This window comes from Heterodontus francisci, chromosome 39 (assembly GCF_036365525.1).
Source record: "Heterodontus francisci isolate sHetFra1 chromosome 39, sHetFra1.hap1, whole genome shotgun sequence".
NCBI lineage: Eukaryota > Metazoa > Chordata > Chondrichthyes > Heterodontiformes > Heterodontidae > Heterodontus > Heterodontus francisci.
In genome coordinates, this window is record NC_090409.1 from 43,490,929 (window position 1) to 43,506,995 (window position 16,067).

Genomic DNA, 16,067 nt, shown 5'->3' on the forward strand with positions numbered 1-16,067 from the left:
GCTTTTCCCTGTTCTCCCAGTTTTCATTCAGTTATTCCTGTTCTCCCAGTTTTCACTCGGCTTTTCCCTGTTCTCCCAGTTTTCATTTAGTTATTCCTGTTCTCCCAGTTTTCACTCGGATAACCCTATTCTCCGAGTTTTCACTTAGATAACCCTATTCTCCCAGATTTCACTCGGCTTTTCCCTGTTCTCCCAGTTTTCACTCGGCTTTTCCCTGTTCTCCCAGTTTTCACTCGGATAAGCCTGTTCTCCCAGTTTTCATTCGGATATTCCTGTTCTCCCAGTTTTCACTCGGCATTTCCCTGTTCTTCCAGTTTTCACTCGGAAAACCCTGTTCTCCCAGTTTTCATTCAGTTATTCCTGTTCTCCCAGTTTTCACTCGGATAACCCTGTTCTCCCAGTTTTCACTCGGATAACCCTGTTCTCCCAGTTTCCACTCAGATATCCCTGTTCTCCCAGTTTTCATTCGGATATCCCTGTTCTCCCAGTTTCCACTCGGCTTTTCCCTGTTCTCCCAGTTTTCATTCAGTTATTCCTGTTCTCCCAGTTTTCACTCGGCTTTTCCCTGTTCTCCCAGTTTTCATTCAGTTATTCCTGTTCTCCCAGTTTTCACTCAGTTTTCCCTGCTCTCCCAGTTTTCACTCAGTTATTCCTGTTCTCCCAGTTTTCACTCAGTTTTCCCTGCTCTCCCAGTTTTCACTCAGTTTTCCCTGTTCTCCCAGTTTTCACTCGGATATCTCTGTTCTCCCAGTTTTCACTCAGTTTTCCCTGTTCTCCCAGTTTTCACTCAGCTTTTCCCTGTTCTCCCAGTTTTCACTCGGATATCTCTGTTCTCCCAGTTTTCACTCAGTTTTCCCTGTTCTCCTAGTTTTCACTCGGCTTTTCCCTATTCTTCCAGTTTTCACTCGGAAAACCCTGTTCTCCCAGTTTTCACTCGGATAATCCTGTTCTCCCAGTTTTCATTCAGTTATTCCTGTTCTCCCAGTTTTCACTTGGATAACCCTGTTCTCCCAGTTTTCACTCAGTTTTCCCTGTTCTCCTAGTTTTCACTCGGCTTTTCCCTATTCTTCCAGTTTTCACTCGGATAATCCTGTTCTCCCAGTTTTCATTCAGTTTTCCCTGTTCTCCCAGTTTTCACTCGGATATCTCTGTTCTCCCAGTTTTCACTCAGTTTTCCCTGTTCTCCCAGTTTTCACTCAGCTTTTCCCTGTTCTCCCAGTTTTCACTCGGATATCTCTGTTCTCCCAGTTTTCACTCAGTTTTCCCTGTTCTCCCAGTTTTCACTCGGCTTTTCCCTGTTCTCCCAGTTTTCACTCGGATATCTCTGTTCTCCCAGTTTTCACTCAGCTTTTCCCTGTTCTCCCAGTTTTCACTCAGTTTTCCCTATTCTCCCAGATTTCACTCGGCTTTTCCCTGTTCTCCCAGTTTTCACTCGGATAAGCCTGTTGTCTCAGTTTTCACTCGGATATCCCTGTTCTCCCAGTTTTCATTCAGTTATTCCTGTTCTCCCAGTTTTCACTCGGCTTTTCCCTGTTCTCCCAGTTTTCATTCAGTTATTCCTGTTCTCCCAGTTTTCACTCGGCTTTTCCCTGTTCTCCCAGTTTTCATTCGGTTATTCCTGTTCTCCCAGTTTTCACTCGGCTTTTCCCTGTTCTCCCAGTTTTCATTCAGTTATTCCTGTTCTCCCAGTTTTCACTCGACTTTTCCCTGTTCTCCCAGTTTTCATTCAGTTATTCCTGTTCTCCCAGTTTTCACTCGGCTTTTCCCTGTTCTCCCAGTTTTCATTCAGTTATTCCTGTTCTCCCAGTTTTCACTCAGTTTTCCCTGTTCTCCCAGTTTTCACTCAGCTTTTCCCTGTTCTCCCAGTTTTCACTCGGATATCTCTGTTCTCCCAGTTTTCACTCAGTTTTCCCTGTTCTCCCAGTTTTCACTCAGCTTTTCCCTGTTCTCCCAGTTTTCACTCGGATATCTCTGTTCTCCCAGTTTTCACTCAGTTTTCCCTGTTCTCCTAGTTTTCACTCGGCTTTTCCCTATTCTTCCAGTTTTCACTCGGAAAACCCTGTTCTCCCAGTTTTCACTCGGATAATCCTGTTCTCCCAATTTTCATTCAGTTATTCCTGTTCTCCCAGTTTTCACTTGGATAACCCTGTTCTCCCAGTTTTCACTCGGCTTTTCCCTGTTCTCCCAGTTTTCACTCGGATATCTCTGTTCTCCCAGTTTTCACTCAGCTTTTCCCTGTTCTCCCAGTTTTCACTCAGTTTTCCCTGTTCTCCCAGATTTCACTCGGCTTTTCCCTGTTCTCCCAGTTTTCATTCGGATATCCCTGTTCTCCCAGTTTTCACTCGGCTTTTCCCTATTCTTCCAGTTTTCACTCGGAAAACCCTGTTCTCCCAGTTTTCATTCAGTTATTCCTGTTCTCCCAGTTTTCACAGCTTTTCCCTGTTCTCCCAGTTTTCACTCGGCTTTTCCCTGTTCTCCCAGTTTTCACTTGGATAACCCTGTTCTCCCAGTTTTCACTCAGCTTTTCCCTGCTCTCCCAGTTTTCACTCAGCTTTTCCCTGCTCTCCCAGTTTTCACTCAGCTTTTCCCTGTTCTCCTAGTTTTCACTCGGCTTTTCCCTATTCTTCCAGTTTTCACTCGGAAAACCCTGTTCTCCCAGTTTTCACTCGGATAACCCTGTTCTCCCAGTTTTCATTCAGTTATCCCTGTTCTCCCAGTTTTCACTCGGCTTTTCCCTGTTCTCCCAGTTTTCACTCAGCTTTTCCCTGTTCTTCCAGTTTTCACTCGGAAAACCCTGTTCTCCCAGTTTTCTCTCGGCTTTTCCCTGTTCTTCCAGTTTTCACTTGGAAAACCCTGTTCTCCCAGTTTTCACTCAGATAACCCTGTTCTCCCAGTTTTCATTCAGTTATTCCTGTTCTCCCAGTTTTCACTCGGAGTACCGTATTCTCCGAGTTTTCACTCAGATAACCCTATTCTCCCAGATTTCACTCGGCTTTTCCCTGTTCTCCCAGTTTTCACTCGGCTTTTCCCTGTTCTCCCAGTTTTCACTCGGATAAGCCTGTTCTCCCAGTTTTCATTCGGATATTCCTGTTCTCCCAGTTTTCACTCGGCATTTCCCTGTTCTTCCAGTTTTCACTCGGAAAACCCTGTTCTCCCAGTTTTCATTCAGTTATTCCTGTTCTCCCAGTTTTCACTCGGATAACCCTGTTCTCCCAGTTTTCACTCAGATATCCCTGTTCTCCCAGTTTTCACTCGGATAACCCTGTTCTCCCAGTTTTCACTCAGATATCCCTGTTCTCCCAGTTTTCACTCGGATAACCCTGTTCTCCCAGTTTCCACTCAGATATCCCTGTTCTCCCAGTTTCCACTCAGATATCCCTGTTCTCCCAGTTTTCACTCGGATAACCCTGTTCTCCCAGTTTCCACTCAGATAACCCTGTTCTCCCAGTTTTCATTCGGATATCCCTGTTCTCCCAGTTTCCACTCGGATATCCCTGCTCTCCCAGTTTTCACTCGGATATCCCTGTTCTCCCAGTTTCCACTCAGATAACCCTGTTCTTCCAGTTTTCACTCGGATAACCCTGTTCTCCCAGTTTTCACTCGGATAACCCTGTTCTCACAGTTTTCATTCGGTTATTCCTGTTCTCCCAGTTTTCACTCGGCTTTTCCCTGTTCTCCCAGTTTTCATTCAGTTATTCCTGTTCTCCCAGTTTTCACTCGGCTTTTCCCTGTTCTCCCAGTTTTCATTTAGTTATTCCTGTTCTCCCAGTTTTCACTCGGATAACCCTATTCTCCGAGTTTTCACTTAGATAACCCTATTCTCCCAGATTTCACTCGGCTTTTCCCTGTTCTCCCAGTTTTCACTCGGCTTTTCCCTGTTCTCCCAGTTTTCACTCGGATAAGCCTGTTCTCCCAGTTTTCATTCGGATATTCCTGTTCTCCCAGTTTTCACTCGGCATTTCCCTGTTCTTCCAGTTTTCACTCGGAAAACCCTGTTCTCCCAGTTTTCATTCAGTTATTCCTGTTCTCCCAGTTTTCACTCGGATAACCCTGTTCTCCCAGTTTTCACTCGGATAACCCTGTTCTCCCAGTTTCCACTCAGATATCCCTGTTCTCCCAGTTTTCATTCGGATATCCCTGTTCTCCCAGTTTCCACTCGGCTTTTCCCTGTTCTCCCAGTTTTCATTCAGTTATTCCTGTTCTCCCAGTTTTCACTCGGCTTTTCCCTGTTCTCCCAGTTTTCATTCAGTTATTCCTGTTCTCCCAGTTTTCACTCAGTTTTCCCTGCTCTCCCAGTTTTCACTCAGTTATTCCTGTTCTCCCAGTTTTCACTCAGTTTTCCCTGCTCTCCCAGTTTTCACTCAGTTTTCCCTGTTCTCCCAGTTTTCACTCGGATATCTCTGTTCTCCCAGTTTTCACTCAGTTTTCCCTGTTCTCCCAGTTTTCACTCAGCTTTTCCCTGTTCTCCCAGTTTTCACTCGGATATCTCTGTTCTCCCAGTTTTCACTCAGTTTTCCCTGTTCTCCTAGTTTTCACTCGGCTTTTCCCTATTCTTCCAGTTTTCACTCGGAAAACCCTGTTCTCCCAGTTTTCACTCGGATAATCCTGTTCTCCCAGTTTTCATTCAGTTATTCCTGTTCTCCCAGTTTTCACTTGGATAACCCTGTTCTCCCAGTTTTCACTCAGTTTTCCCTGTTCTCCTAGTTTTCACTCGGCTTTTCCCTATTCTTCCAGTTTTCACTCGGATAATCCTGTTCTCCCAGTTTTCATTCAGTTTTCCCTGTTCTCCCAGTTTTCACTCGGATATCTCTGTTCTCCCAGTTTTCACTCAGTTTTCCCTGTTCTCCCAGTTTTCACTCAGCTTTTCCCTGTTCTCCCAGTTTTCACTCGGATATCTCTGTTCTCCCAGTTTTCACTCAGTTTTCCCTGTTCTCCCAGTTTTCACTCGGCTTTTCCCTGTTCTCCCAGTTTTCACTCGGATATCTCTGTTCTCCCAGTTTTCACTCAGCTTTTCCCTGTTCTCCCAGTTTTCACTCAGTTTTCCCTATTCTCCCAGATTTCACTCGGCTTTTCCCTGTTCTCCCAGTTTTCACTCGGATAAGCCTGTTGTCTCAGTTTTCACTCGGATATCCCTGTTCTCCCAGTTTTCATTCAGTTATTCCTGTTCTCCCAGTTTTCACTCGGCTTTTCCCTGTTCTCCCAGTTTTCATTCAGTTATTCCTGTTCTCCCAGTTTTCACTCGGCTTTTCCCTGTTCTCCCAGTTTTCATTCGGTTATTCCTGTTCTCCCAGTTTTCACTCGGCTTTTCCCTGTTCTCCCAGTTTTCATTCAGTTATTCCTGTTCTCCCAGTTTTCACTCGACTTTTCCCTGTTCTCCCAGTTTTCATTCAGTTATTCCTGTTCTCCCAGTTTTCACTCGGCTTTTCCCTGTTCTCCCAGTTTTCATTCAGTTATTCCTGTTCTCCCAGTTTTCACTCAGTTTTCCCTGTTCTCCCAGTTTTCACTCAGCTTTTCCCTGTTCTCCCAGTTTTCACTCGGATATCTCTGTTCTCCCAGTTTTCACTCAGTTTTCCCTGTTCTCCCAGTTTTCACTCAGCTTTTCCCTGTTCTCCCAGTTTTCACTCGGATATCTCTGTTCTCCCAGTTTTCACTCAGTTTTCCCTGTTCTCCTAGTTTTCACTCGGCTTTTCCCTATTCTTCCAGTTTTCACTCGGAAAACCCTGTTCTCCCAGTTTTCACTCGGATAATCCTGTTCTCCCAATTTTCATTCAGTTATTCCTGTTCTCCCAGTTTTCACTTGGATAACCCTGTTCTCCCAGTTTTCACTCGGCTTTTCCCTGTTCTCCCAGTTTTCACTCGGATATCTCTGTTCTCCCAGTTTTCACTCAGCTTTTCCCTGTTCTCCCAGTTTTCACTCAGTTTTCCCTGTTCTCCCAGATTTCACTCGGCTTTTCCCTGTTCTCCCAGTTTTCATTCGGATATCCCTGTTCTCCCAGTTTTCACTCGGCTTTTCCCTATTCTTCCAGTTTTCACTCGGAAAACCCTGTTCTCCCAGTTTTCATTCAGTTATTCCTGTTCTCCCAGTTTTCACAGCTTTTCCCTGTTCTCCCAGTTTTCACTCGGCTTTTCCCTGTTCTCCCAGTTTTCACTTGGATAACCCTGTTCTCCCAGTTTTCACTCAGCTTTTCCCTGCTCTCCCAGTTTTCACTCAGCTTTTCCCTGCTCTCCCAGTTTTCACTCAGCTTTTCCCTGTTCTCCTAGTTTTCACTCGGCTTTTCCCTATTCTTCCAGTTTTCACTCGGAAAACCCTGTTCTCCCAGTTTTCACTCGGATAACCCTGTTCTCCCAGTTTTCATTCAGTTATCCCTGTTCTCCCAGTTTTCACTCGGCTTTTCCCTGTTCTCCCAGTTTTCACTCAGCTTTTCCCTGTTCTTCCAGTTTTCACTCGGAAAACCCTGTTCTCCCAGTTTTCTCTCGGCTTTTCCCTGTTCTTCCAGTTTTCACTTGGAAAACCCTGTTCTCCCAGTTTTCACTCAGATAACCCTGTTCTCCCAGTTTTCATTCAGTTATTCCTGTTCTCCCAGTTTTCACTCGGAGTACCGTATTCTCCGAGTTTTCACTCAGATAACCCTATTCTCCCAGATTTCACTCGGCTTTTCCCTGTTCTCCCAGTTTTCACTCGGCTTTTCCCTGTTCTCCCAGTTTTCACTCGGATAAGCCTGTTCTCCCAGTTTTCATTCGGATATTCCTGTTCTCCCAGTTTTCACTCGGCATTTCCCTGTTCTTCCAGTTTTCACTCGGAAAACCCTGTTCTCCCAGTTTTCATTCAGTTATTCCTGTTCTCCCAGTTTTCACTCGGATAACCCTGTTCTCCCAGTTTTCACTCAGATATCCCTGTTCTCCCAGTTTTCACTCGGATAACCCTGTTCTCCCAGTTTTCACTCAGATATCCCTGTTCTCCCAGTTTTCACTCGGATAACCCTGTTCTCCCAGTTTCCACTCAGATATCCCTGTTCTCCCAGTTTCCACTCAGATATCCCTGTTCTCCCAGTTTTCACTCGGATAACCCTGTTCTCCCAGTTTCCACTCAGATAACCCTGTTCTCCCAGTTTTCATTCGGATATCCCTGTTCTCCCAGTTTCCACTCGGATATCCCTGCTCTCCCAGTTTTCACTCGGATATCCCTGTTCTCCCAGTTTCCACTCAGATAACCCTGTTCTTCCAGTTTTCACTCGGATAACCCTGTTCTCCCAGTTTTCACTCGGATAACCCTGTTCTCACAGTTTTCATTCGGTTATTCCTGTTCTCCCAGTTTTCACTCGGCTTTTCCCTGTTCTCCCAGTTTTCATTCAGTTATTCCTGTTCTCCCAGTTTTCACTCGGCTTTTCCCTGTTCTCCCAGTTTTCATTTAGTTATTCCTGTTCTCCCAGTTTTCACTCGGATAACCCTATTCTCCGAGTTTTCACTTAGATAACCCTATTCTCCCAGATTTCACTCGGCTTTTCCCTGTTCTCCCAGTTTTCACTCGGATAAGCCTGTTGTCTCAGTTTTCACTCGGATATCCCTGTTCTCCCAGTTTTCATTCAGTTATTCCTGTTCTCCCAGTTTTCACTCGGCTTTTCCCTGTTCTCCCAGTTTTCATTCAGTTATTCCTGTTCTCCCAGTTTTCACTTGGATAACCCTGTTCTCCCAGTTTTCATTCGGTTATCCCTGTTCTCCCAGTTTTCATTCGGTTATCCCTGTTCTCCCAGTTTTCACTCAGCTTTTCCCTGTTCTCCCAGTTTTCATTCGGTTATTCCTGTTCTCCCAGTTTTCACTCGGATATCCCTGTTCTCACAGTTTTCATTCGGTTATCCCTGTTCTCCCAGTTTTCACTCAGCTTTTCCCTGTTCTCCCAGTTTTCATTCGGTTATTCCTGTTCTCCCAGTTTTCACTCGGCTTTTCCCTGTTCTCCCAGTTTTCATTCAGTTATTCCTGTTCTCCCAGTTTTCACTCGACTTTTCCCTGTTCTCCCAGTTTTCATTCAGTTATTCCTGTTCTCCCAGTTTTCACTCGGCTTTTCCCTGTTCTCCCAGTTTTCATTCAGTTATTCCTGTTCTCCCAGTTTTCACTCGGCTTTTCCCTGTTCTCCCAGTTTTCATTCAGTTATTCCTGTTCTCCCAGTTTTCACTCGGCTTTTCCCTGTTCTCCCAGTTTTCATTCGGTTATTCCTGTTCTCCCAGTTTTCACTCGGCTTTTCCCTGTTCTCCCAGTTTTCATTCAGTTATTCCTGTTCTCCCAGTTTTCACTCGGCTTTTCCCTGTTCTCCCAGTTTTCACTCGGCTTTTCCCTGTTCTCCCAGTTTTCATTCAGTTATTCCTGTTCTCCCAGTTTTCACTCGGCTTTTCCCTGTTCTCCCAGTTTTCATTCGGTTATTCCTGTTCTCCCAGTTTTCACTCGGCTTTTCCCTGTTCTCCCAGTTTTCATTCGGTTATTCCTGTTCTCCCAGTTTTCACTCGGCTTTTCCCTGTTCTCCCAGTTTTCATTCAGTTATTCCTGTTCTCCCAGTCCCCCAGGTGCTGAAAAGCTGCTCTGAGTTTATCGAGGAACACGGGATAGTGGACGGGATTTATCGACTCTCCGGAATCTCTTCCAACATCCAAAAGCTACGGTAAACACCCACCTCATCATCACTCCATCATTCCTCTCCTCCCTCATCATCTCTCCATCATTCCTCTCCTCCCTCATCATCTCTCCATCATTCCATTCCTCCCTCATCATCTCTCCATCATTCCATTCCTCCCTCACCATCTCTCCATCATTCCTCTCCTCCCTCACCATCTCTCCATCATTCAATTCCTCCCTCATCATCTCTCCATCATTCCTCTCCTCCCTCATCATCTCTCCATCATTCCATTCCTCCCTCATCATCTCTCCATCATTCCTCTCCTCCCTCATCATCTCTCCATCATTCCATTCCTCCCTCATCATCTCTCCATCATTCCTCTCCTCCCTCATCATCTCTCCATCATTCCATTCCACCCTCACCATCTCTCCATCATTCCTCTCCTCCCTCATCATCTCTCCATCATTCCTCTCCTCCCTCATCATCTCTCCATCATTCCATTCCTCCCTCACCATCTCTCCATCATTCCATTCCTCCCTCACCATCTCTCCATCATTCCATTCCTCCCTCATCATCACTCCATCATTCCATTCCTCCCTCACCATCTCTCCATCATTCCATTCCTCCCTCACCATCTCTCCATCATTCCATTCCTCCCTCACCATCTCTCCATCATTCCATTCCTCCCTCACCATCTCTCCATCATTCCATTCCTCCCTCATCATCTCTCCATCATTCCATTCCTCCCTCATCATCTCTCCATCATTCCTCTCCTCCCTCACCATCTCTCCATCATTCCATTCCTCCCTCACCATCTCTCCATCATTCCATTCCTCCCTCACCTTCTCTCCGTCATTCCATTCCTCCCTCACCATTTCTCCGTCATTCCATTCCTCCCTCACCATCTCTCCATCATTCCATTCCTCCCTCACCATCTCTCCATCATTCCTCTCCTCCCTCACCATCTCTCCATCATTCCATTCCTCCCTCAACATCTCTCCATCATTCCATTCCTCCCTCACCATCTCTCCATCATTCCATTCCTCCCTCACCATCTCTCCATCATTCCATTCCTCCCTCACCATCTCTCCATCATTCCTCTCCTCCCTCACCATCTCTCCATCATTCCATTCCTCCCTTACCATCTCTCCATCATTCCATTCCTCCCTCATCATCTCTCCATCATTCCATTCCTCCCTCACCATCTCTCCATCATTCCATTCCTCCCTTACCATCTCTCCATCATTCCATTCCTCCCTCATCATCTCTCCATCATTCAATTCCTCCCTCACCATCTCTCCATCATTCCATTCCTCCCTCACCATCTCTCCATCATTCCATTCCTCCCTCACCATCTCTCCATCATTCCATTCCTCCCTCACCATCTCTCCATCATTCCTCTCCTCCCTCATCATCTCTCCATCATTCCATTCCTCCCTCTCCATCTCTCCATCATTCCATTCCTCCCTCACCATCTCTCCATCATTCCTCTCCTCCCTCATCATCTCTCCATCATTCCATTCCTCCCTCACCATCTCTCCATCATTCCATTACTCCCTCATCATCTCTCCATCATTCCATTTCTCCCTCACCATCTCTCCATCATTCCTCTCCTCCTCATCATCTCTCCATCATTCCATTCCTCCCTCATCATCTCTCCATCATTCCATTCCTCCCTCACCATCTCTCCATCATTCCTCTCCTCCCTCATCATCTCTCCATCATTCCATTCCTCCCTCTCCATCATTCCTCTCCTCCCTCAACTTCTCTCCATCATTCTATTCCTCCCTCACCATCTCTCCATCATTCAATTCCTCCCTCACCATCTCTCCATCATTCCATTCCTCCCTCATCTTCTCTCCATCATTCAATTCCTCCCTCATCATCTCTCCATCATTCCATTCCTCCCTCACCATCTCTCCATCATTCCATTCCTCCCTCACCATCTCTCCATCATTCCATTCCTCCTCATCATCTCTCCATCATTCCATTCCTCCCTCACCATCTCTCCATCATTCCATTCCTCCCTCACCTTCTCTCCGTCATTCCATTCCTCCCTCACCATTTCTCCGTCATTCCATTCCTCCCTCACCATCTCTCCGTCATTCCATTCCTCCCTCACCATCTCTCTATCATTCCATTCCTCCCTCACCATCTCTCCATCATTCCATTCCTCCCTCATCATCTCTCCATCATTCCATTCCTCCCTCACCATCTCTCCATCATTCCATTCCTCCCTCACCTTCTCTCCGTCATTCCATTCCTCCCTCACCATTTCTCCGTCATTCCATTCCTCCCTCACCATCTCTCCATCATTCCATTCCTCCCTCACCATCTCTCCATCATTCCATTCCTCCCTCACCATCTCTCCATCATTCCATTCCTCCCTCACCATCTCCCCATCATTCCAGTCCTCCCTCCTCTTCTCTCCATCATTCCATTCCTCCCTCACCATCTCTCCATCATTCCATTCCTCCCTCACCATCTCTCCATCATTCCATTCCACGCTCATCTTCTCTCCATCATTTCATTCCTCCCTCACCATCTCTCCATCATTCCTCTCCTCCCTCATCATCTCTCCATCATTCCATTCCTCCCTCACCATCTCTCCATCATTCCATTCCTTCCTCACCATCTCTCCATCATTCCATTCCTCCCTCACCATCTCTCCATCATTCCATTCCTCCCTCACCATCTCTCCATCATTCCATTCCTCCCTCACCATCTCTCCATCATTCCATTCCTCCCTCACCTTCTCTCCGTCATTCCATTCCTCCCTCACCTTCTCTCCGTCATTCCATTCCTCCCTCACCATCTCTCCATCATTCCTCTCCTCCCTCATCATCTCTCCATCATTCCATTCCTCCCTCACCATCTCTCCATCATTCCATTCCTCCCTCATCATCTCTCCATCATTCCATTTCTCCCTCACCATCTCTCCATCATTTCTCTCCTCCCTCATCATCTCTCCATCATTCCATTCCTCCTCATCATCTCTCCATCATTCCATTCCTCCCTCACCATCTCTCCATCATTCCTCTCCTCCCTCACCATCTCTCCATCATTCCATTCCTCCCTCACCATCATTCCTCTCCTCCCTCATCATCTCTCCATCATTCCATTCCTCCTTCATCATCTCTCCATCATTCCATTCCTCCCTCACCATCTCGCCATCATTCCTCTCCTCCCTCATCATCTCTCCATCATTCCATTCCTCCCTCTCCATCATTCCTCTCCTCCCTCATCTTCTCTCCATCATTCTATTCCTCCCTCACCATCTCTCCATCATTCAATTCCTCCCTCACCATCTCTCCATCATTCCATTCCTCCCTCATCATCTCTCCATTCCATTCCTCCCTCACCATCTCTCCATCATTCCATTCCTCCCTCATCTTCTCTCCATCATTCAATTCCTCCCTCATCATCTCTCCATCATTCCATTCCTCCCTCACCATCTCTCCATCATTCCATTCCTCCCTCACCATCTCTCCATCATTCCATTCCTCCCTCATCATCTCTCCATCTTTCCATTCCTCCCTCACCATCTCTCCATCATTCCATTCCTCCCTCACCTTCTCTCCATCATTCCATTCCTCCCACACCATTTCTCCGTCATTCCATTCCTCCCTCACCATCTCTCCATCATTCCATTCCTCCCTCACCATCTCTCCATCATTCCATTCCTCCCTCACCATCTCTCCATCATTCCATTCCTCCCTCATCATCTCTCCATCATTCCATTCCTCCCTCACCATCTCTCCATCATTCCATTCCTCCCTCACCATCTCTCCATCATTCCATTCCTCCCTCACCATCTCTCCATCATTCCATTCCTCCCTCATCATCTCTCCATCATTCCATTCCTCCCTCACCATCTCTCCATCATTCCATTCCTCCCTCACCTTCTCTCCGTCATTCCATTCCTCCCTCACCATTTCTCCGTCATTCCATTCCTCCCTCACCATCTCTCCATCATTCCATTCCTCCCTCACCATTTCTCCGTCATTCCATTCCTCCCTCACCATCTCTCCATCATTCCATTCCTCCCTCACCATCTCTCCATCATTCCATTCCTCCCTCACCATCTCTCCATCATTCCATTCCTCCCTCATCATCTCTCCATCATTCCATTCCTCCCTCACCATCTCTCCATCATTCCATTCCTCCCTCATCATCTCTCCATCATTCCATTCCTCCCTCACCATCTCTCCATCATTCCATTCCTCCCTCATCATCTCTCCATCATTCCATTCCTCCCTCACCATCTCCCCATCATTCCATTCCTCCCTCACCATCTCTCCATCATTCCATTCCTCCCTCACCATCTCTCCATCATTCCATTCCTCCCTCACCATCTCTCCATCATTCCATTCCTCCCTCACCATCTCTCCATCATTCCATTCCTCCCTCACCATCTCCCCATCATTCCATTCCTCCCTCATCATCTCTCCATCATTCCATTCCTCCCTCACCATCTCTCCATCATTCCATTCCTCCCTCATCATCTCTCCATCATTCCATTCCTCCCTCACCATCTCTCCATCATTCCTCTCCTCCCTCATCATCTCTCCATCATTCCATTCCTCCCTCACCATCTCTCCATCATTCCATTCCTCCCTCATCATCTCTCCATCATTCCATTCCTCCCTCACCATCTCCCCATCATTCCATTCCTCCCTCATCATCTCTCCATCATTCCATTCCTCCCTCACCATCTCCCCATCATTCCAGTCCTCCCTCCTCTTCTCTCCATCATTCCATTCCTCCCTCACCATCTCTCCATCATTCCATTCCTCCCTCACCATCTCTCCATCATTCCTCTCCTCCCTCATCATCTCTCCATCATTCCATTCCTCCCTCACCATCTCTCCATCATTCATTCCTTCCTCACCATCTCTCCATCATTCCATTCCTCCCTCACCATCTCTCCATCATTCCATTCCTCCCTCACCATCTCTCCATCATTCCATTCCTTCCTCACCATCTCTCCATCATTCCATTCCTCCCTCACCATCTCTCCATCATTCCATTCCACGCTCATCTTCTCTCCATCATTTCATTCCTCCCTCACCATCTCTCCATCATTCCTCTCCTCCCTCATCATCTCTCCATCATTCCATTCCTCCCTCACCATCTCTCCATCATTCCATTCCTTCCTCACCATCTCTCCATCATTCCATTCCTCCCTCACCATCTCTCCATCATTCCATTCCTCCCTCACCATCTCTCCATCATTCCATTCCTCCCTCACCATCTCTCCATCATTCCTCTCCTCCCTCATCATCTCTCCATCATTCCATTCCTCCCTCACCATCTCTCCATCATTCCATTCCTTCCTCACCATCTCTCCATCATTCCATTCCTTCCTCACCATCTCTCCATCATTCCATTCCTCCCTCACCATCTCTCCATCATTCCATTCCTTCCTCACCATCTCTCCATCATTCCATTCCTCCCTCACCATCACTCCATCATTCCATTCCTCCCTCACCATCTCTCCATCATTCCATTCCACCCTCATCTTCTGTCCATCATTTCATTCCTTCCTCACCATCTCTCCATCATTCTATTCCTCCCTCACCATCTCTCCATCATTCCTCTCCTCCCTCACCATCTCTCCATCATTCCATTCCTCCCTCACCATCTCTCCATCATTCCATTCCTCCCTCACCATCTCTCCATCATTCCATTCCTCCCTCATCTTCTCTCCATCATTCCATTCCTCCCTCATCATCTCTCCATCATTCCATTCCTCCCTCACCATCTCTCCATCATTGCATTCCTCCCTCACCATCTCTCCATCATTCCATTCCTCCCTCACCATCTCTCCATCATTCCTCTCCTCCCTCACCATCTCTCCATCATTCCATTCCGCCCTCATCTTCGCTCCATCATTTCATTCCTCCCTCACCATCTCTCCATCATTCCATTCCTCCCTCACCATCACTCCATCATTCCATTCCTCCCTCACCATCTCTCCATCATTCCATTCCACCCTCATCTTCTGTCCATCATTTCATTCCTTCCTCACCATCTCTCCATCATTCTATTCCTCCCTCACCATCTCTCCATCATTCCATTCCTCCCTCACCATCTCTCCATCATTCCATTCCTCCCTCATCTTCTCTCCATCATTCCATTCCGCCCTCATCTTCTGTCCATCATTTCATTCCTTCCTCACCATCTCTCCATCATTCTATTCCTCCCTCACCATCTCTCCATCATTCCATTCCTCCCTCACCATCTCTCCATCATTCCATTCCGCCCTCATCTTCTGTCCATCATTTCATTCCTTCCTCACCATCTCTCCATCATTCTATTCCTCCCTCACCATCTCTCCATCATTCCATTCCTCCCTCACCATCTCTCCATCATTCCATTCCGCCCTCATCTTCTCTCCATCATTCCATTCCTCCCTCACCATCTCTCTATCATTCCATTCCTCCCTCACCATCTCTCCATCATTCCATTCCTCCCTCATCTTCTCTCCATCATTCCATTCCGCCCTCATCTTCGCTCCATCATTCCATTCCTCCCTCACCATCTCTCTATCATTCCATTCCTCCCTCACCATCTCTCCATCATTCCATTCCTCCCTCATCTTCTCTCCATCATTCCATTCCTCCCTCATCTTCTCTCCATCATTCCATTCCGCCCTCATCTTCGCTCCATCATTTCATTCCTCCCTCACCATCTCTCCATCATTCTATTCCTCCCTCACCATCTCTCCAACATTTTCCCCCTGTTCCAGTCCTCCATCAGTTCTTCCGTCCTTCTCTCTCTCTCTCTCGCTCTGTTTCTCTCTCTCGCTCTCTCTCTCTGTCTCTCTCACTGTCTCTCTCTCAATCTGTGTCTCTGTTTCACTTGCTCTGTCTCTTTTTCTCTCTTTGTCTGTCACTGTTTTTCTCTCTGTCTGTTTCTCTCTCACTCTGTTTTTCTCTGTCTCTGTCTCTGTGTTTTTCTCCATCTCCGTCTCTGTTTCTCTCTCTCTCTCTGTTTCTGTTTCTCTCTCTCTCTCTGTTTCTCTCGCTCTCTCTCTGTCTCTCTCTTTCACCATCTCTCTCTCTCAATCTGTGTCTCTGTTTCACTCGCTCTGTCTGCTTTTCTCTCTTTGTCTGTCACTGTTTTTCTCTCTGTCTCAGTTTCTCTCTCACTCTGTTTTTCTCTCTCTGTCTCTGTTTTTCTCTCTCTCCGTCTCTGTTTATCTCTCTCTCTTTCTTCTCTGTTTATCTCTCTCTCTCTCTTCTCTGCTTATCTCTCTCTCTTTCTCTCTCTTTGTTTATCTCTCGCTCTCTCTCTCTCTCTCTTCTCTGTTTATCTCTCTCTCTCTTCTCTGTTTATTTCTCTCTCTCTCTTTGTTTATTTTTCTCTCTTCTCTGTTTATATCTCTACTCTGTTTATCTCTTCTCTCTCTTCTCTGTTTATCTCGCTCTCTCAGTTTATCTCTCTTCTCTCTCACTTT

The 16,067-nt window shown here is 46.7% G+C and overlaps 1 protein-coding gene across 1 annotated transcript in view; it reads left to right on the top strand.

The window, feature by feature from the left end:
* The window catches only part of LOC137352904 (rho GTPase-activating protein 33-like), a 188,947-nt gene that overhangs the window by 136,467 nt on the left and 36,413 nt on the right, over positions 1 to 16,067 (top strand). Inside the window, exons 13-14 of the mRNA XM_068018748.1 lie at positions 8,548 to 8,650; positions 15,357 to 15,366. Of these exons, the coding sequence (XP_067874849.1) occupies positions 8,548 to 8,650; positions 15,357 to 15,366 (113 nt within the window). The remainder of the gene's footprint in view (positions 1 to 8,547; positions 8,651 to 15,356; positions 15,367 to 16,067) is intronic.